Source organism: Amia ocellicauda, chromosome 7 (genome assembly GCF_036373705.1).
Source record: "Amia ocellicauda isolate fAmiCal2 chromosome 7, fAmiCal2.hap1, whole genome shotgun sequence".
Classification (NCBI taxonomy): domain Eukaryota; kingdom Metazoa; phylum Chordata; class Actinopteri; order Amiiformes; family Amiidae; genus Amia; species Amia ocellicauda.
In genome coordinates, this window is record NC_089856.1 from 1,852,653 (window position 1) to 1,873,546 (window position 20,894).

General features: G+C 45.1%; 1 protein-coding gene across 4 annotated transcripts in view; it reads right to left on the minus strand.

Annotated features, from left to right (window-relative positions):
* Positions 1-158: 158 nt before the first annotated feature.
* The window catches only part of trip10a (thyroid hormone receptor interactor 10a), a 48,052-nt gene continuing 27,316 nt past the window's right edge, over positions 159-20,894 (minus strand). For 2 of the 4 annotated variants that reach the window (XM_066707839.1, XM_066707835.1), the window contains exons 2-15: positions 19,843-19,958; positions 17,265-17,321; positions 15,703-15,850; positions 15,267-15,329; positions 14,157-14,261; positions 13,136-13,264; positions 12,283-12,429; positions 10,539-10,727; positions 6,954-7,118; positions 4,382-4,491; positions 4,081-4,213; positions 3,654-3,742; positions 2,909-3,042; positions 159-2,522 (exon numbers count right to left, since the gene is read on the minus strand). In XM_066707839.1, coding sequence (XP_066563936.1) covers positions 2,374-2,522; positions 2,909-3,042; positions 3,654-3,742; positions 4,081-4,213; positions 4,382-4,491; positions 6,954-7,118; positions 10,539-10,727; positions 12,283-12,429; positions 13,136-13,264; positions 14,157-14,261; positions 15,267-15,329; positions 15,703-15,850; positions 17,265-17,321; positions 19,843-19,958 — 1,734 coding nt within the window. In that variant the 3' untranslated portion in view covers positions 159-2,373. Of the gene's footprint in view, positions 2,523-2,908; positions 3,043-3,653; positions 3,743-4,080; positions 4,214-4,381; positions 4,492-5,955; positions 5,977-6,953; positions 7,119-10,538; positions 10,728-12,282; positions 12,430-13,135; positions 13,265-14,156; positions 14,262-15,266; positions 15,330-15,702; positions 15,851-17,264; positions 17,322-19,842; positions 19,959-20,894 lie in introns of all 4 variants that reach the window. The other 2 variants (XM_066707836.1, XM_066707837.1) reach the window with 2 other exon arrangements.

Sequence of the window (20,894 nt, forward strand, 5' to 3'; positions counted from 1 at the left end):
AGGTTAAGATAAAAGTGAAACAGACCCACAGAGCACAATACACAGGAGAAACGGACACGCACACACATGACAAAATGACACCGAGACAAAAAGACTACAGTAACACCTGGAACCCTTACACACACAAAACTGGAAATGAAAAAGACAATTGAAGAAAGTTACCAGAAAATCTGTTTATATAAATATGCATATCTTATTAAAACAAATGAGACCAAGTCAGATAGTGGGTTATTTTTGAAATGTACTCATTTATATCCCATTAAAATAAGGGAAATTGTAATAGGCAATCTGTTTTCATTTCAAACTATGTACAACACACTATAGACGAGAGGGGGAAATCAAAAGGCACCAAGAGAAGAGAAGTGTGATCCTGCACAGACAGAGCATCTCCAGAGAACAGGCTCAGCAACAGCATAATTAAATCAAAGAAAATAAAACATTCAGTCCACAGACCGGGAGCCAAAAAAAAACAAAAAAACAGAAACCTGAAAAGAGAATAAGTCCTCCTTAAATATAAAATGACATTTGTCTGCTTTTAAAAAGAACATTTATAAGGGTAATAGGCTAAAAAGATAATAGTGGTAACATAGCTAAAATATATTATTTCTTGTAATATAAATATGATCGTCCTAAAAGATTGCAAAGCATCTTTTTCGCTCACCTTCCATTGCTTTTGTGTTCCTCACCCACCCCTTTTCAGAGACAAATAAGAGGAGTAAATCAGAGTTCTTTTATTGTGTGCTTATCATAATAATAGTTGAAACAAACTAAACAAAAAGTAATAAAATCTTGACCAGTCCAGCACTGGCCATTATAGGCAATGCTGTTTTGACTCCTGCTGTCAAAAAGAGACGCGTGCGTGCGTGCGTGTGTGTGTGTGTGTGTGTGTGTGTGTGTGTGTGTGTGTGTGTGTGTGTGTGTGTGTGTGTGTGGTTTATTATTAAGGCTTCAACCCTTCACAGTGCACTTACCACGAACATGAAACAATTGTTTCTTTCTGCACCAAACTGTACTTTGGACCTACTGGAAATCGCGCAATGGCGAGCTTCACACCCTAAATCTCTGGGTCTGAGAGGGCACCGTGGGCTGACGAGTAGCAGATGAAAACGAGAACTTCAAATTAAGTATTCAAGTATAGAAATTACAGAAAATTATCAAAATCCGTAAGGGTGGTTATTTTCATGCAAACATCCTCCATTTCACGCGCCCGGCTGGTACATTTACAAAGGAAAGGAAGATCAATTTGTGTTTGCAAAACAAAATGATATATATATATATATAGATTTATCTAGAGTTTGTAAACACTTTCATTCTGCAATAACCACCAACAATGAAACCGGGCCATAACCCAAGTGTCTAAACCAACCAAGGCAAAATTCCTGTGGAGAAAAATTCCCTTTAGGAGAGCGAGAGGGGGAGCCCAAACACAGTGGGGAAAATTATCACAACAACAATTATAATAAGAGATTATAATGATTATAATTGTAAGAATGAATCTGAATCCCGAACCCGAGATTGTGCATTGAGGTGGCATTCGAACGCCAGCCTGGTTTCTCTTCCGACCCAACTCAACACGCGTCAGTCTGTGTTGCTCAATCTCTGTCCGTAAATTCGCTGCCACCGTAAACGTAGGCTTAACAGAGAGCGTCGTCGAATATCAGTCAACTGAATAGAACTCTTCAAACCATCCTTTTACACATAAAAACATGGTCTGCCAGCCCCTCCAAAAAGAAAAAACTATTACCCTGATAAATTGCACACCAAATCCTGATGCTTTCCTTTATATCTCCGCTCTTTGATAAACCTATTTTGCAAAACGAACTGGAGAGAAAAAACACATAAAAACCATGATCATAAAACAAAATAAAAAATGAAAAGTCGAGATTTAAATGTTGCTTTTTTGCACTCCAAAACTTTTGAGTTCAATACTAAAATAAAAACAAAAAACGCTAAAGAACAGCTATGGCAAAATTTGGAGTTCCCGTCTTCTCGTTTTCAAATACTTCCTTTTTTTTAAAGTTTTTTTCATGCATTTTTAGTGGCAATTTGGCTTCCCCTTGGCCAGCTTCACACAGTGTCCCACCCATGACCCCCTCGCACACGGTCCCTGCATTCCTTGGCTTTGGAGTGAATGCAGTGGTCTGTTCGTAGCTCTAACAACCTGCTCCCCTCTCGCCCCTTTACCCCAGTCCTCTGAATTTCAGAGAAACGGTACAGCAGCAGAAACCTTAATCCTTTTCTTCTTTTTCTTCTCAGCCATCTTCAGTGTTTATCAAAAAAATAAAATATATATATTAAAAACAGGGGGTTGGCTTCTCAGATCGTCGCCTTGATGAGCACTGATGTCCTGACTGTCGGTGGGAGGGCTGCAGGTCAATTCCTGTGGATTTTGACGTAGGAAGTAGGGATGTAGCCCTCGTCGCCATTGGCTCGGCGCACTCTCGTCCAGCCGTCTCCCTTGTCCTCCTCCACCATATTGAAGATCTCTCCTTCCGCCATTGAGATGGTGCCTTCACTCGCACCTGGGGAGAAAACATGCCGGGCAGTTGGGATTGTGTGTGAGCCAGTGTGGGTAACAACGCCGAGCTTCAGTGTGTGAAAGCAAGGTCAACTTGCCACTCAAGCACTGCTCTATTTGTAGGTCTGCTCATACACACGTCAGAGCCAACAGGTTCTCCACTGTTGTTCTACAGATCAAATTTATGGTAACTAATTTATAATACAAAAATAATTTGATGTAGAGGAAATACAGTGTAATCCCTACTACAACACAAGTTTACTACTATGCTGGAAATGTCATGCACAATAAATCACACATTGGCACTTGTTGGCCCACCTAGCTCTGTAGTAGTCTGTGTATCAGTTGATCCCCCCTTTCCCAGCCACAATGAAAAGGTGCCGCCCTTACCTGCAAAGCTGTACATTGCCGTGCACTGGCCAATGGGAGGGGCAGAGTCCTCATCCTCGAAGTCATCATCAAACTCGGCATAGATGCCCTGAGGGTGTTCAGGGTTGCTCCCGTCAGAGTGAGCACCGTCCGGGCTGCCACACAAGACCAACGGAGAGACACACACAAAGTACATATTGCAGTTTAGGCATGGGGATCTCGACAGCTGAGGTTCCTCAGACGAGACTGAGGAGATAAGTGTGCTTCTGTAGGAGTGCCCATAGGACAGTGGCCCTCTAGTGTTTGTGTGTTTGTGCCAGCTGAATTCTGTGCTTTGTGGAAGTTAATACTGTTCCCAGCTATCTGACCACTGAACAAGACAAGGACTCACCAGGATCGAGATCTTATTCTGCGTAACAATGGCACAGGTTTTACAGTTAAAATCACCAAAGCTGGGAACATTCTAACATTCCCAGAAAATAAACTGAATGATTGTATTTCTGCGTTTCTGTGCGATGAGAGAGGAGCAGAGTTACATTAAAGTTTGGAAAAGATAATCAATACCAGGTTTTCACTCTGCTGCGCCTTGATGCAACCCAGAGATTTGGCATCAACTGCACAAAAGGGTAGTTAGTTCCAGACCCCCAGGACACCCAGGAATAAAGACATGCCTGCTATTTCCAGTCGATTCTGAAAGTCCCACGATTGACCTCGGGACCGTGTTGCACAGAGCCTTAGTTGTTGTCAAATAAAAGAATGTGGGTACCTGTATTTCTCATGAGATCCGTTATTGTTGTAGGAGAAGGACGAGTATCGGGACACTTCTCCTCGGCCACCCGCCTCAGCAAGCCAGGACTGTTGGGAAGGGGAGGGGGTGCAAAAAAGAAACGTTGACAAGACGTCGCCAGAGAACGAAATTCAGAATTCAGCAATCTCCGTCACATTCCAGAACCCTGAGGAGCTCATTTGCGGGCGACTACGAAGTTGACAGTCGAGTGTGAAGGCATTTGTGAACATAAAAATACGGTGGTGGGTGATTAAGAAGAGGGAGGCATTTATAAGTCACAAGTGACATCAGTGTTGCCATCTGAAGGTGCAGATGAGAAGCTGACAGGTTCCTAGATTTCACCAAAAAACTATTCATGAAAATCAGCCAAGTGGTCAATGGTCTGAGTGTGCCCCTGCAGCCTTACCTCATACTTCTGCAGGTCTCCTCGTAGTCTGTCCATGTTCTGGGAAGTCTGGTTGATCTGGGGGGCCAGGCTGTTGGGGTCTCCCATCTGGGGGTTCTTTTCGTAGACATCTTTCATCTTATTGAGCGCCTCACTACCAACAGACAACAGATATAATCACATCTTACAGGCCAAGCCCATTCTTGCCCAGGAAACCCTTGCCAACGACGGCACATCCCAGCCGAGAGCTCTGGGGCCCCATTCTCTCCGACACTGGCCAGAGTAAGACCCAGGGTCGAGGTGCCGTTCCTGCTTTCCTCACCTCTGATCCACCTCTTTCTGCAGCTCCTTGCCAAGCTCGTCGATCTTCTGCTGCAGCTTCTTCCTCCTCTGCTCCGGAGGAAGGTGGGCAAAGTCCTCTGTGATGGTTGGCTGGTGGGATGAGGGGGAGGCGGGGGCAAGAACAGTCAGAAGTCAGACCCAGAGTCAAGGGTAAAGCACAAGGATTATTTCCAGAGGCATGCATCAAAGTGGAGAGAGGCGGTGGTGGATTTGAGCTCTCGTGAAAGGACTTGGAAAGCACAAGGACACGGCAGGAGGCATGAACTCAAACAGAAAGGGGGGGATGTTTACGACAGTGACAGGGTCATGTTCCGCCAGAGGTCAGCTAGTCAAACTAGTCTCATCCTGGACAATGCCGGGCAAGAATGAATGGCCTTCTTAATAACACAGAGAGGGCCATAATACAGACCACACTGGAATAAAGTGAGCTCCATTTCCCAGCCAGTACAAAGCCAGGCGTTCAATCTGTTAAACCTACTTCCACAGAGCTCAACCAGCACCACCAATCTCGAGAGAAAACCAACAGGGCCGGAGTTTACCAACCAGCTTCCATCAGCCCACACAGGACACCGACGAGGTGACCTACTCTCCTGAGCTGCAGTTACACCTTACCTCCACCAGATGGCAACCACCCCATATTTCACTCCTAACGTCTAGGTTCCACTTTTCACCAAATCTTTAAATTGGATTTTACTTACTGCAGAAAACACACAAATCGTTCTAAAAAACAACCCCCCCCCCAAACCCGGAACTTGGAAATCTAGACATCGGAGTGAAATGATTGTGGTTATAGCCTTGCCATGCCCAGCAATGTTGGTTAGTTGTACATTTAATAGCATCCACAATAACAGTTTGTCTCAGGAATTAGAAAAACTGAATTTACTAATCTCTCAGTCTGCATTGGAGGAAACTTTTCCCACATCATAGATACCCACTTGTATCGTATATATGGATTTGTATATTAGTTGTAACTTGCCCTGAATATTCTAACTAAGTGAAATGATAACAGTATCAATAAAAGGACATACAACTCATCTAAATAATGCATTTGAAACTAGCAAGATTAAAATGAAAAAAAGACTCATCTAGTTTAGAGACGAGAACTGGTGCCCCTCGCAAAAGTGTTGCAACACGTTCACACAAAACCAGTTTGGAAAAGCACAATGTTTCTAACTCCCTGGGGCTTTTGGGTTTTCAGTAACTCATTGCACAACCCCTAGATCACTCCCAGAAAGTTATTCAGCACTACATTTCATTACAAACTATCTGTATGTTATACATAAATGTCACTTGCTAGTGACGCTGAATTTGACAGTGTGTGAAAATGGTTAGGGAGGTCCAAATTGAAAAGGCTCAGTTAATGAGATCCTGGTGTGCAGCATTTTGGGGGATAAAAAGTTTTTGATTGTGTGTAAACGTGATGTTCATGCATCTAAACTGGAACAGAAGAGACCGGAAGACGTTTTTATTTTTGCAACAGGTTGAACTTCTTCCTCACACTCCCCCCCCACCCTTTCACCGAACTGGAAAGAACGTTTTAAAATAATTACCAACCCTTTTTTCGTGGTTAAGTGTCTGAACAAGACAAAACAAAACAAAAAACAAAAAGACAAAACATCAGCCTTTCACAGAAACCGACGTCAACCACGGGCACTAGAAATTGACAGACGACAAATTTGTGGCATTCAGGAAAAAAAAAAAATGCTACTGCAAAGAGAATGAGTGAGTTAAAAATCTGTGCATGTTGAGTGTGAAATAAACACAATTTGGGGGCAAAGGTGGGGGACAAAAGGACATTGAAAGAATGTTGAAGCTAGAACTAAATGTCACTTTGTGGCTTTTTGTTTTTCCTTCTCAAGGGCTTCTTCAATCAACTGTTTGGTCTTGGCTGCTCTGAAACACTAGGCCTCCACAGACACACACGCTGTGATGCAGGTACCCGAGGGCTCGGAGAGACTCGAGCTGGACACAAACCAGGAAAGAGTGCGGTCCGGGAGTAGCTCAGAGCGGGTCAATGGATTAGCACACCACACGCACGTTCACATCCAATGTGAAGGCATGTGTGTAGAAGTGTGGTGATGGTCCAGAATTGGGGAGAAGCTGCCTTTTACGGGCCTGATGCCAGCTGAACTCCTCAAACCAAAAGAGGTCTCCAAACCAGCAATAGCAGTGAGACGTTTATACTGGTCTTCCATCACAGCGTCAGAAACACCCTTTGAAATAATGGTCATCTGGCTGTATGAACATAACCCTTGGTTTTCTAGCCTTACATGAAGTGAGCACAATTCTCCGAGCTGAAGAGATACAGCGTTACTATATATTGTGGCAAGAATAAACCAAAAACAAACTTGAGAATTAAATTGTGAAGAGCACATTCGCATTTGGCGCTTTTGTATCACTACAACTCAGTAAAAACGAATAAATAAATATTATGTGAAACAAGCCAATCCCCCCCCCAGCGGTCTATAACTGGGCTCGACTGCTTTCAAGTGGTTTCTTAAAGCCTATTAGTCCGTGACTGAGGCGTTGACCTTTGACCCGGAAGGACTTACCGTTCTTTTCAGAGTCCGGAAGGAAGAGATGCGCGGTTTGACTGTCTTATTGATCTCGTTCAGACAGTAAGACAAGGGGTCCCGGGTGAACTTTGGGGAGGGGGGTCCATTAGCGGGCAAGGGGGCGGGGGGGTTGGAGAAGGGGGTGAGCGGCGGTGGGGGCAGCTGAGACGGGAGGAGGGAGGGGAGGATACAAAAAAAAAAAAAAAAAAGACAACATTGGAAAGAAGAGAGACACCATCAACACCACAAGCACTACAAACAGGAGAGAGGTGGGGTGGGGGGTAGGAAAGGCATAAAAAACAACAGTTACAGGAACAGACAACCCAGACAGAGCAATACCACACCGTCACCAAGAGGAAAAGCACCCTTTAGCCCTTCATGAACACAATTCTCCGTAATAATAATTAACAAGAGCCATCTGTCGATCTTGCTCGTTGTGCCAGGACGATCATCTTTAAAATAGTCCCGATTCTGGACATCTAAGCAACGGCAGGGCAGGGAACTAGGCCGAGCTGAAGTTAGTCCAGTATCGCTGTGCTCTCGGACCAGCGCAAAGGGATCCGAGCACTCCAGCTGAGCTTTGAAGGACAGAACTAGACCAGCGTATCTGCTGAATGAGTACAGGACAACCTATTTCTGTCACGTCTCTAGCGATTTAAATTGCACCGAACCCCGTCTCTGCAGGATCAGTGTTCGTAGACCTGGAACGACGCTATACTGAGGCACCGACTTCTTCTTTCACAATGTCATGATCAACGCGCCCATGCAAATAACTACCTAAATAAATACATCTAAAGTGCATATAGGCCAATAGCACTACAGGATCCCATTCTGGACAGGACTGATATGAAAGATTGGATACAGATCAGACATGGATCATTTAGGGATCAGAAACAGGTTATTTAAGCACAGCTCAGAACTTGAAGAATAAGTGGTCATAATCTGACAAATGACTCCACCCACGTGAACATAAAGCTACTCAGATCTTAAAAAGCTTAAAACATAACAGGGTTGCTTTAAGGTGTGGTGTGATATTGCTTCTATCATAAAAAAAACACCCCACGGGAAATGGGTCCCATTTCCTTTTTAAAAAAGCCGATGAGATGAACGCTGCACTCTCAATGGTCAACATTCAAGTACAAACATGCGTCGACTGTCTTTTTGTGCCTGTTTTTTTTTTTTTTTAAGAGCAGGAATATATTGAATCTGCTAAAACCAAAACAATGACATCAAACAAACAACGAATATGTGGCAGTTTCCTCAATTAATGGTTCTGTCCTCTGCAGAAGGGGATTTAAACCCTAAGCCCTGCCGCTGCGATCCAAACTCATGAACCGTGCTGTTAGGCAAAGAGGGGGTGTAGATGGACAGCAGTAGAGATTATTAATATGATCGCTGCGCATCTCAGAGCACAAAACTACAAGAGTGGAATTAAGAAAGATAGTGTAACAGTGTAAGTTTATTATTATTGGCAATTTCACCCCTTCGAACCCCCCTAAACCTGGCAATGAAAATTAACCAGCGCTTCTTAGTTTTGAAGAGCTGAGTTTAAGCCACCTCTGGCCTCATAAAGGACTCTATCAATTTGGCCACCTTAGATGCAGGCATATAATTTGTGGTCTAACAATTGTTAAAATATAAAACCAGCCACGTATTCCATGATGAGAACTCTATAGAGAGACTTCAGGCTATTGGGGGATGTTGGTAATGAACAACGGCCGGGGAGAACCTCAGCCCAGTCCAGTCTTACAGGTCTCCCGAAATCACCAGTTAGATTTGGATTAACTAAACAGCTCGCCTGTTCAATTAAGGGAAAAATCTGATTGTTGTATTATAAATTGGCATCTTATCTCAACTAATTCATCCTTTTAATATAGTGCACGTGCAGAGAGTAATTTGTCACTCATCGTTACTCTGTGTAAATCACATATTGGACAAAGGGTTTTGAACAATAGATCAATCTTTCCCTTGCAGATGACTTCTAAAACTGTGCCGGACTGGGTCTCTTCAGGACCTATGACAAATATAAATGGCCGAGACAAATGACAGACACAGGAAGGATCTCAGCAGTTCAGCCAACAGACAAGCACAGAGACGGATCAAGGTGGGAGGTTAGAACATGCAGGACAGATGGAGGGGAGAGGGGAGGAGGGGAAGGGAGGAGGAGTTGTGGACGAGATCTTTTGAGGAGAAGTGTTAATTTCCAGGACTGGATGTTAATGCGCTGCCCGGGGGTCTAAAACACGGTCCTCCGTTGCAGTCTCAGGGTTTGTCCCGTGTGTGGAAGACTTACTGGAGACAAAACCTGAGCGCGGGTGTTTCAAGCACAGGGGATGTGTGCGTTCTCCGGGGGTCTGTCCCACGTTTCCAGGAATCTTTGTGTCTGTATTGCTAAGAATTGAAGAAGTGGGTACTCCAGTACAAGAAAGTGCTAATGGAAAACCTTTTTTTTTTTGGTTGTTGTTGGAGGGTGTGTTGTAGCCATTTGACCTTTAACAAAATTAAAACCCATATTTAAGTGTGTTTGTTGTTGTTTGTCCTGGATATGAGGAGACTGGAGGAAAATCAGCAAAGGAGGCGTTTGAGGAATGAGTTTTGTCAGATGAGAAATGAATATAAAATTAAATTAAATAAAGAGTCACAGATTCAATGCTGTCGAGCGCTCGTGCATGTGCAGGGTACAGGTTATGAGCACAGGCCTTGTACACTCGTGCGCTGGCACAGTTACCGGGGGACTCGCATCGCCCCCTCTGCCGGGCCATGCTGCTCAGACTTTGGCATGCTTTCGGCCAAGAGAAACACTGTAAGCACATTATGCGATGAAACCGAGACATCCAAACCTCCCAGCTCCTCCAACCCACTCACTGGCTCCCCCCTTTACACCATCCGTGTGCAGCTCTGGCTCCGCTTGGGGGACTACGGCTACACAATTGTGTGTTCAGTTTTGTGCTCCGTGTTTTGTCACAAGCTGCAGGGCTCTGGCAGAGTAACCTCTGCTGCTTTGGGCAGAACCTGCCAGCTCCCGGACGCTAGATCAATGACACAGTGCCGTCTGTCGTCTTGCAGTGGTGGGTTGGGAGGCGGAGAGATTTTCCGGCGGTCTGTTACTTAAGCCAGAGGCAGCCATGCACTCGCGGATGTCCGCCGTGCAGCTCTGAAGAACGGGCCTGCGTAGGTTCTGTGAGAGAAACCTCACCCACTGAATGCTGGGGGGAACCTCTTGCTCGCTTTCTCTTCTTCACACCATAAATCACCTTCGCTTACAACCACGACCTGGCCCCACATTCAGCGTCGTATCAAGATCTTTGTTCTGGGTCTGAGGAAGATCTCGCTAGAACGGTCTGCTGGGTTTTGTTTTAGGGAGACCTATCCACTAGTCTCTCTGCAGATCTGACTAATGGTTTTACTCTTAGGGACATTAATCTCCAGCTTTGGCCACACAGTGAGGATGAAGCTAGCAGTTCCTCCACAGGAGATGTCTGGATGGAATGTTGGCTAGCCTATTTAGTAATTAAAGACCAGCCGCAGTCCACACAGTACTCTTGAGACGGCTCAAAGGGACACACGGCCACTTGATCCTACCTTACTCTTCTTGCTGAAGGGCCACAGCTTGTTGCGGTTCTTGCCAACGGAGCGCTCCAGGGGGCCCTTGGGGGTACCAAGACTGCTGTCCGAGGACGCCCGGTTGATGCCTTGGCTGTAATCCTCGAAATCCAAGTCCCCTGGCCTCTCGAACCCGGACTTGTGCATCTCAATGAGGATCAGAGAGTCCTGCACAGGGGAAAGAGGGAGAGGAGAGCTTTGTAATGTCATGTCGTTGTCAGCCACAACAGATACAGACGGTTGACAAATTAAAGTAAAAACCAACAAAGTGTCTCAGTGAGCTGTTGGGCAGCACGAGCCCCAGAGCAGCTTCACTGCTCTTGGCACAGATTCTACGAGTCTCTGGACTCTACTGGAGGGATGGACACCATTCTTCCAAAAGATATTCCCTCATTTGGGGTTTTGATGATGGTGGGGGAGAGCGCCATCTAACATGTCAGTCCAAAATCTCCCATAGGTGTTCAACTGAGTTGAGATCCGGTGACTGCGAAGGCCATAGCATATGATTCACATCATTTTCATACTCATCACACCATTCAGTGACCCTCGTGCCCTGTGGATGGGCATTGTCATCCTGGAAGAGACCACTCCCATCAGGATAGAAATGTGTCACCATAGCATAAAGGAGATCACTCGGAATAACTGTGTCATGATTGCAGTGACCCTTCACTCTAAGGGGACAAATGGACCCAAACCATGCCAGGAAAATGCCCCCCACAGCGTAACAGAGCCTCCGGACCCCCTCACTGTAGAGGTCCAGCAGTCAGGCCTGTCCCGTTCTCTTGGTGTCCCACACATGCACTAGCCCACTTTGAGAATATGGTGAAGGATGACTCATCTGACCATCTCTGTAGACCAGTGACTATGGTTTTTGCACCACTAACCTCTCAGATGTGCATGAGGGGTTTCTACACTGCAGCCCTAATATAATATCCCTCTCTGTGTAGTTTTCGACGGCCTGTTCTTGCTGACAGTCTGATCATGTCCTGCATTGACATTCTCAGTCACCTGGGAAAGAGTTGCTCTTCTGTTTGTCCTTAAATAATGCAGTAATGCATCAAATGTGCACTTTCAACCACAATTTCCAAGTCTATTTACTGATGTCTTTCACATAGACCTAAATGACAGGTCTATTGAAACACGAGCCAGTTGAGTGTCTGTGTGACTGAAGCTCCTGCCATTCGTGCCCCAATAATGACCCCTCTTTCAAAGTCACTTAGATCCTTTCCTCTTGCCACCTGGATCCAAAATCGAGGTCAACTGGGTCTGCTCAGCATTTGTATACATGCCACAGAGCATGATGGGATGTTAATTGCTTAACTGTATCATGCAGTGCACCCGTTTGGAGGCATCTGCATTCATTACATTCCTCCACTCATTTATTCAGGTTTTCCCTTAGTATATAGGAACAAATTATTCTGACTGATTAATTGGAAGGTGCCCTGCTATTGTAGGAACTTGATTTCTTAGCAGACACCCTTATCCAGGGTGACTTAAAATTGTTACAATATATCACTATTTTTTACATTTGCCCATTTACCGGAGCAATCTAGGTTAAGTACCTTGCTCAAGGGTACAACAGCAGTGCCTGAACCCACAACACTGTGCTCCACAGTCCAAAGCCCTAACCTAACCACTAACTCCACAATACTGCCCTAGATTAGTGTTGGATATTTAGTGGACTGTGGTTTGGTGTTGGTTGGGCAGAGGATCACTAACTCACGTTTCTCTCATTGATGGAGGACGCCGCCTTGGCAATGCCATCCAAGCACTTCCCGATGATTGGCATCACCCGCTTCTCCGTTTCGGCAAAGGTGTTGTAGCCGTCTGCCAGCTTCTGCACTCGCCGCTCGTCCATCTTCTGCAGTTTCTGCAAGGGCAAGACGGGGCGCTGTCAGCACCGGTTTCACGAACATGGTCATTGCGTTCTCTTGTTCTCCCCCAGAGACTCGGGAAAAGGGAATATGTGCGTTGAATCTCTAAAGAAAACTTTCACCCGCTTAAATATATGTAAATAAACAGATACAGTACAGCCAATTGAGTGTGAATGCCAGGCCCAGTGTGGTTCTGTTAGGAGGAAGAGTTTTTCTTTGGTGCTCTCTCTACACTGAGAAATAACCCAGAGAAGTGATCAGATACTAAATTCTCATAGCTGCAATAAAAGGGTTCAATATCAAATCAGACTACGCCAGGGTTTTCTCCCAACTGAGCTTTCAATTACTCAATTGAACCTTAATTATTATTACTCTATCTTAGCAGACACCCTTCACCAGGGTGACTTACAATTGTTACAATGTATCACATTAAATTTACATGGGCAACTGGAGCAATCTAGGTAAAGTACCTTGCTCAAGGGTACAACAGCAGTGTCCCTCACCTGGGATTGGACCCACAACCCTCCACTACAGAGTCCAGAGCCCTAACCACTACTCCACACCACTGTGTTTAGGAAATAATTAGTTCAATTAAGGGTTCAAGTAAGTAATTGAGATTCCTCTCCAGTTAGGGCCAGAGGGTTCGGTTCCTTCAACATTTTGGGGATACAAGATGGGAAGGGATGTGGGGAGGGTCATTACGTTGAAGATGTCTGGCAGTTCAGAGAAGTAGTACTGGTTCTGGTCTTTGTTGTATTTCTGGAGCTGGGAGGCGTAGTCATTTTTACATTCCTCTGCCGCGTGCATGCGTCCGTGGGCCTGCAGCTTGGCCTGAAAATGAGACGAATATACTGCATTCAGCGGTGGAAAAAAGGCTCATGCAAATCATTCAAAAGGTACACCTGCTTCCGTAGTGACTGCTGCTCCACTTCATCCCCAACATTTAATCTCAAATCAGGTCCCCCCCTCTGAAACAAATCCTGATGTAGGCGAATGGCAGTCAAGCAGGTATCAGAACTCTTTATCACCCCCCTCCAACACACCCAATCACTGACACTATCTGAACTAGATTGGATTGGAGTGGATATATTGGTTAAACTAGTTCTGTTAAGTTAGGGAGTTGAATTCAGTCAATAAATGTTTGGGTGGAAGAGAATAAAAAAAGGAGTAAAAGAAAAACTCTCTAGGACAGGGGCAGGCCATTCCTCTTGGTCTACAAACCAATGGTCGATGTGGCAAAGCACCTCCTTTCTCCTTATATCCATACACCACTCATTACACCAATAATTGACTCCACATTGTCTTCACTTCTCACTCAATTAAAATGGTAACGTGGGATTTTGGACCCCTCTCTAGATTCAGTCTGAGGAGTTCATAGGGCACCGAACAAGATACATACACACACAAAGCAGCAATTTCAGACTTGACAAAGACCATCACCAGAATAAGAAACGCAGTGCTTAAAGCTTGGCCCAGGCCTGTGCCCCTCTGTAACGCATGTTCATGTAAATCAGGGGCCAATCGTGTGAAAAGGGAGGATCCGTCATCATCACAGGGACCAACAAGAGCACAATTACGGCAGGATGCTCTTCACCTGGATGCCGGCGTGTTCAAGCTTACATCCACTCTAAGGAATCGCTAAGATCGACATTGCAGGCATCTGGATTGGCCAAAAACTGGGAAGGGATGTAACAGTGTCGGCGGGGACGTTGGTGGGGCCTACCTTCTCCACATCAGCCTTGGTGGCATTTATGTCCTGATCAGTCTTCTCTGCGTACTGAGCAGCTTTCTCCGCTTCCCGCCACTCCCTCTCGAACCGTTTCTTACTCTGCAGAGAGGGAGAGGGAGAGAAAATAAATCACAGGCCGAGTTGGTGTGGCCATTCTTTCATAGCAAGCAAAGCCAGCACAGGGTGTTTGTCACTTAAACAATTAAAGTTGCTGGGTGTCCAAATGATGCTTTCAAGGGGGACTTTTCCTATAAAACATGTTTGCGATTGCATGGAAAATCTGTGAAGGGATTGCCTAGCCTTGATAATGACAACCGGAGGAACGGGGGATCCCCCAAGCCTGGATGTGGGAACCGTGCCGGAAGACACCGGAGCCAAGGAATGTGTATGCGACGCCCAGGAAAGGCCAGAGAAAAGAAGCACCTTGAATGCGAATTTCAAGTAATTATACCTCGCTCTAAGAAATATTTCCTTTCTGGCTCTCCCAAAGTAGTGGTTTGCTATGTTAAACTGCCAGTTTTCTTTATGAGCTAAGGTAAATATTTTCACAACTACTAGCTATCAATGTGACATGAGAAATAAAAACAAGGACAAAAATGGAGAGCGAGAGATTCATGCATAAGCAAATAAAGGGGAAGAGCCTTAAAAAAAAAAAAACAGTCCTAGGACAATTAATAGACTCCCCTATCCTGTACAGATACCCACATCCTTTCCACACAAACTGCAGCAGCACCAGGACTAGTTTGCTGACCTTGGCCAATTCCTTGATATTCCCAAAATAGCTACATATTCCAGGCCACATTCACTGATGCACCAAATGGGGATTTTTTTTATTTTTATTTTTTAAATATCACAAATAAAAACAAAGGCTTTTTGACTGTATTGACTACTATCCCTGTGGCATGCAGTATAGATGGGGCCATCAAATACCTTCCGATACATTCTATAGCAGGACTGCGGCACAATCAGCTTGTTAATTGTTCTGCTTACTTGTCAGTCCGCTGAGTTGCATAACAAGTATTATTTTTTGTAATGCTTTTACAGAAGACCGTGACTGGAATAGAAAGGTAACCAGAGCAAGACCAGGACGCGAGGAAGACTCACACTGTCCAGCTGTTTGAAGCTACTGTCCAGGAACTGCTGTGCTTTCCTCCCTTCTGCGAGGTACTGCAGACAGACAGACAGATCGGCGTTAGACCTTCACACATCAGGTTCCCCTCAGGCTGATATGACCATTCCTGCCCGAACCGAGTCTAGGATCTTTCTCCAGCTCTTGACAGCACAGAGGTACAGTTTTTACTGCGTGGGTACCCCTCTCTCTCCTTCTCTATGATCCCCCTTCTTTTTCAGATTCTCTCTCACTTGCTCCCTGAATCTCAGTTCTCTCTTCCCCCCTCCCACTTCTCATTTCTTACATCACACACACTCACTCTCAATCCACATCCACTGTTTATCTTTGCACAATCCTTCTCTCCATCTCCTCCCACCCCCTCTGTCTCTCCATCTCTCCTTACTCCGGTGCTCCCTCTCCCTCGCTCACCATTTTGCGCTCCTGTTTTATCTCCTGCAGGTACTTGGTGAGCTCGACGCAGATGTTCATCATCATGTTCTCAGAGATCACCTCCCTCTGGCCCGCATAGTCGTTCATCTCGGTCAGGATGTCCAGGAAAGACTGGTAATGAGTGAACCTGGTGAGAGGGAGGGGGAGAACAGGGAGAGAACAGGGAGAGAAATGAGAGATTAAATTAACATCAGAATAGGCCTGTGGACTTCTCTTTAGTAATGCAAAACATAGATTTGTGTTTCTCTGTGCACTTGCTAATAAGTAAAAGCTTGTGCAATACTTGTGAAAATGTCATGTCAATAAACCATTTTCAAATGGAATTAACCGGAGAGAGAGAAAAGGAGATCCACAGAGGAAAGAGCAAGAGAGAGGGAGGGAAGGAGACGAAGCGAGATTGAGAGAGAGAGAGAGAGAGAGACAGAGGATACAAATGTGTCATGGCCAAACTTAACATTTAAAAAAAAAAAAAGCTTTTTTCCAATCACAAACACACTAGTATTGGAGAGGTGTGTGGGGAGCGCTCTCACCAGGCTGCGTGGCTATTTCTAGAAAGCGTAGTGCCCAAGTGCAGTGCAGAATTTAACATTTTTTTTTGTTATTTTAAATCAGAGGTCCAGATATACAGAGTAACATTATCCACTTAGCCACTGTGGGAATGAGATCTACAGTGGCAAGTTGTTTCAGTTGCTCTCCCTGGGATTATCACAGCGGGCAAAGGGTCTGCCCGAATTCCCCGGCTGCCTTTCCTCGCGTACCAGTGGTGCTGTAAATCATGGGCGTGCTGACAGGGGGAGCGATAATTCATTGCAACACTGTACTGACACTCTGCCTCCTGCAGGGGGGTGTAAAGAGAGGCCATTGCCCCTGAGTGACGTATATTCAGGCCGTGTATGGCCCGCGGAGCGAGTTTCTGCATAGGTGTGTTTTGCAAGATATCACCATGACAGCTCTAGAGTGTCTGGAAGGCACTTTGTACATGCCAGGTGATTGACAGGATCTATTTTTAGGGAGGCATTCAGTTAAGGATGCAGGGTACTGATACCAGCTCATTTTAGGGGTCCCTTTCGGTCCCCAGAACCTCAGCGTCTGGGAGTTAATGATAAACTGATTCTACTCAGAGCTCATGTAACTGCTGAATTAAAGAGATACAAAAATGTACCAGATTTTCTTGTATGTTCTTCCTATTCTATGTCTTGATATATTAAGGAAGGATTGAACAAGCACATGAAAAAAGGAACAGTCCGAAACTTTCCACATATTTATATTATTTTATCAGTGTGTGGGGGCGGTGAGATTTCACACTTGCAAGAATGTGCGTTTTTCTGCAGTCTTGTCCACTGAAAATACCACCGAGTCCCGATGGAATTCCCCAGGTTTTCCCTTTGCATGAGTTTGCATATGCAGAGTGACTTGTGCTCGCTTGCTTTGACCAGAAATCAAATCACAACTTCAGCAAACCAACAGGAAAGTGGAAATCCTTGCTGCCAAACATCACAGCATTTATTCAGAAGGATCCATTAAGGGCACACAGCACTCACCTGCATTCTTGATCTTCTTTGTTGCCCCGTTTTGGACTGTACTTCTTCGTCAAGTTCCTATGAAGCAGAGGAAAGGGGGTGAGGGTTAATCCTGAACCAGTGAGCACATACAGAGTGTACAAAATCTCCTATACAGGAGGATTGGTCCCCAACGCCCAGTACTTCAATAAAGTACACAACCTTTACAGAGCTACAAAGCTCTCCATTCACAAACACTTATTTTGACCCACGGGCCGTTTCCTAATTAGATGTGGCCAGTGAGTCATCAGCGTTGTTGGCCAAGGGAAGCCGTCCACATGCTGAGCGAGCACGGTCTGCAGAAACCTCTTTGACCAATTTGGGACGTATAGCTACATCACATAATTGCTAAACTGCCCGGTAATGCATTTAGTTTATCATTGACGTGCATCACCCTTTGTCTCCTGCAAAAGGTCAATGAAAGAGACCATTGTCGCCTTGGAGCTACCTTCCGATTCCTGCGGTAAAGCAGCACACAATTTGAGCACTCTGCCCCAGAACTACAGCTGCCAAACTACGTCACTATTCCTCTTCCTCTCTTACTGCCCTTGCAAGTAAATGATTACAGAAGCATCTAATTTTAATAATGAATGCAGTGTTTTCATTAATTATTGATATATACAGGAAAATAACCATTGTGAGTAGACCGCATCACCAAGATTTAGAATGCTCTTTTACAATTGCGAAGTAGGGTTTATGCTAAAAAGACATATAAACAAATGGTACAACTAACAGACAGAGGAACAGAACTAATGCGAGTCCCAATGCAATTCTTGTGCAACAATATCAAGTCCTAGGAAAGATCAGAACTGATTTATCTACACAGAAATGTTACTAAATGTGGAATAGTCCATCTTATATACCCAGCTCTGTAATTTCATAATTACTAAACTGTACAATTTGAACACTGTTGCTAGGTTAACAGAATACTTTGCTTGGGTTGGAGGCCTAAAAAGTCCTGCAATACAGTCCACACACACACACACACACACACACACACTTTTCTCCTTCTATTCAACAGGTGATTAAAGCCTTCTTGAACTTTGTGAACTCTATTAATGCTGAGGAACGTGAGATTGGCAGCAGTTCCAGAATTTCAGGAGCTTAACACTGCGATCCAACCGGAGGAGAGGAGGTGGTGTGGACTAGGGGCTGATTCAGCTCAGGTGTTTGTTTCGTTTCATCACAAGAAAGAGATTAGTTTCTCTATCAAGGACAACGTGAGGATTTTTTGGCTCCACCTTTTGCTAAAGAATGTAGTTTCAGCCATCATTACATAACAAGCATTGTCCCTCTTCATAAATTCAAAGATTTATGGTCGAAACTGCATCTTTTGAAGGCTTAATATTCTGGAGACTTGCCAGAGCTTTGCAAGCAAAAGTCACTAACATATCTGAACTAATATACTTCAGTACCACTCTGCACAAGTACAATGCCATACAGTCTGGTACGTGGCTTTATTAAAGAGCTGACCCACAGGTTTAAAGACAGAAGAGATGCGTTGGCCATTATTACCATCCCAATCACAGTCGTTAATGCAGTTGAAAATTTCATGCAAGAATGCTGAGCTGTCTATTGTTGCCCTCTCTTCTCCCCCATCACATGCTCTCGATCATGTGTCGTCTGCTCCCACTTCCCTTCCCTCGGTTCCGGTGCTGAAACACTCAAAACAATTTCCACCAGCGCACCAACGTCTCTAAAGCCTGGCGAAACACTTTCGCTATCATGTGACGACATCGTCCTTTTACACTGACATGGTTGTCAGTTTTGATGAAATGTTTAGAGAAAATATATACATTTTAATTTTTTACTTTCAACAGCTGACCGCGTTTCGGACCTTTCTGAGCTACATATCGCATATGTCGGGGACAGCCTGGGGAGCCAGGTACGCCCAAGAAAGCAAGTTCTCTCCCTTCACTGCTCTGCCATCATATCACACTGTGCTCCTCGTATCTAGACCTCTGAAGGCCTCATCCATCTCCACATTTCGGTTTTAAATCATTACCTACTTAACACCTGCACTGGATTAAAAACTGGATTAGTAACGCAAACAAATTGGTTCAATTAACATCAATTAAGGGGTCAGGCACAAAGAAATACCCGTTGACAAACATGACCCTTAATTGTTTAATGGATGTTCAGTGGTCCAGGTGTCAGTGATGTATGGAGTGCACCACAGTATTTTGTGGCTGTTGTTCTACCTGAACTTCTAAATTCAGCTCCTGATGGGCCATTTATTGGACAGATATTCAGTTCTTAAGGTGCTGATGAATCAGAGAGGTCTATGATTAATGTACGGTGGCCCCTGGGGACCGAAGCTGTGCAATTGCATAATTAAGTAACTGTCAGTTTGGCCCTCAGACTGGGAGATCCAAGCATGGCCACCTCTGCTTGTGTTATTCATGTTCTCTCACCTACACAACTTTGAGGGCCGCTTAAAAACATCACCTGCCTTAGAATGTCAAGAAGGGGTTGATAGGGGTCCAATCGAACTCATACTGAGCTCCAGTTTTGGGAAACTGGGCGGAGCCTGCAGACCCATGCTACGCCAGCAGCCTACCTGAGTTGTTTGGCATAGTTCTGCTCGATCTCCGTCCGCTCCTTCACAAACTTCACATACTTGTCTACCAGGTCCAACCCCCACTGCGTGTGCTTCTCGATGATCTCAAACTGATCCTGGGGAAAGAGTGCAAGAAAGAGAAGAGTCAGTCAGCCACACAACCAGCAGATGAAAGAACCGCACTCACCAGCAAGCCATTCAAACTCCTCCATGAACCACCTTAGAAAGGACAAAACTGGGATTGTTTCGTTTTTTTCTTCTGACATATTCTTCATTTGATATGTAGCTAAATGTATAGAAACCAATGCACTCCCCAGTGAGCTTAGCCTTTGGTGCAGCTTTTGAACCTATGATGTCAGGTCCAGGTGTCCTTTTCCCAGGAACAAGAACATTCTGAAGTAGGTGTGGGCCTGATGTGTCCCATGAGATCAGCGGGTACGTGAAACATTCCCTTCGTCTATCTGCTGTCAGTCAAGTGTCTGCCTATCTATTCACTGATGTGAACACCACGCTCTGCAGAGGAATGCAACCTTTAACCACGAGTTGCTGAAGCTCTCCAGACCCAGGGAAGGGCACGTCCTGAAAGAATGACCCAGAGACAAAGAGACAGGGAGAGCAGGATGGAGGAATGGGGTGGGTTGGGGGAGGTGTCCAGAAGACTTGACCACAAAAGGTAGACTGAACGCATTAACGGTCCTTCGGAAAACATTTGTATGTCTTGTATTTTGCCCGCACTGATGGCGTATCATGCTGAGGAACTGTAAATGTCAACGCCACGACAGTCAGCGGTTCAAGGACAGTAGCAACACTCGAAGAGTCCTGCCCTCAATCCTCAACACCTCTGGGATGAAGTGCACTAGAAACGTCACTGCAGGAGGAATGGCACAGGCTCTATTGGTCATCGCTGAAGATTCCAGCAGTTTGAAGGTTTAACCTAGAGCCCATTAAATACACTGCCAGCAGCTGTTCTTTTGGCATTTGCCTGTTGTCCCCAATACATTTGTTAATATAGTGTAACTGGAGAAGAAGTCACCTGGGATGTCTTAAGCACG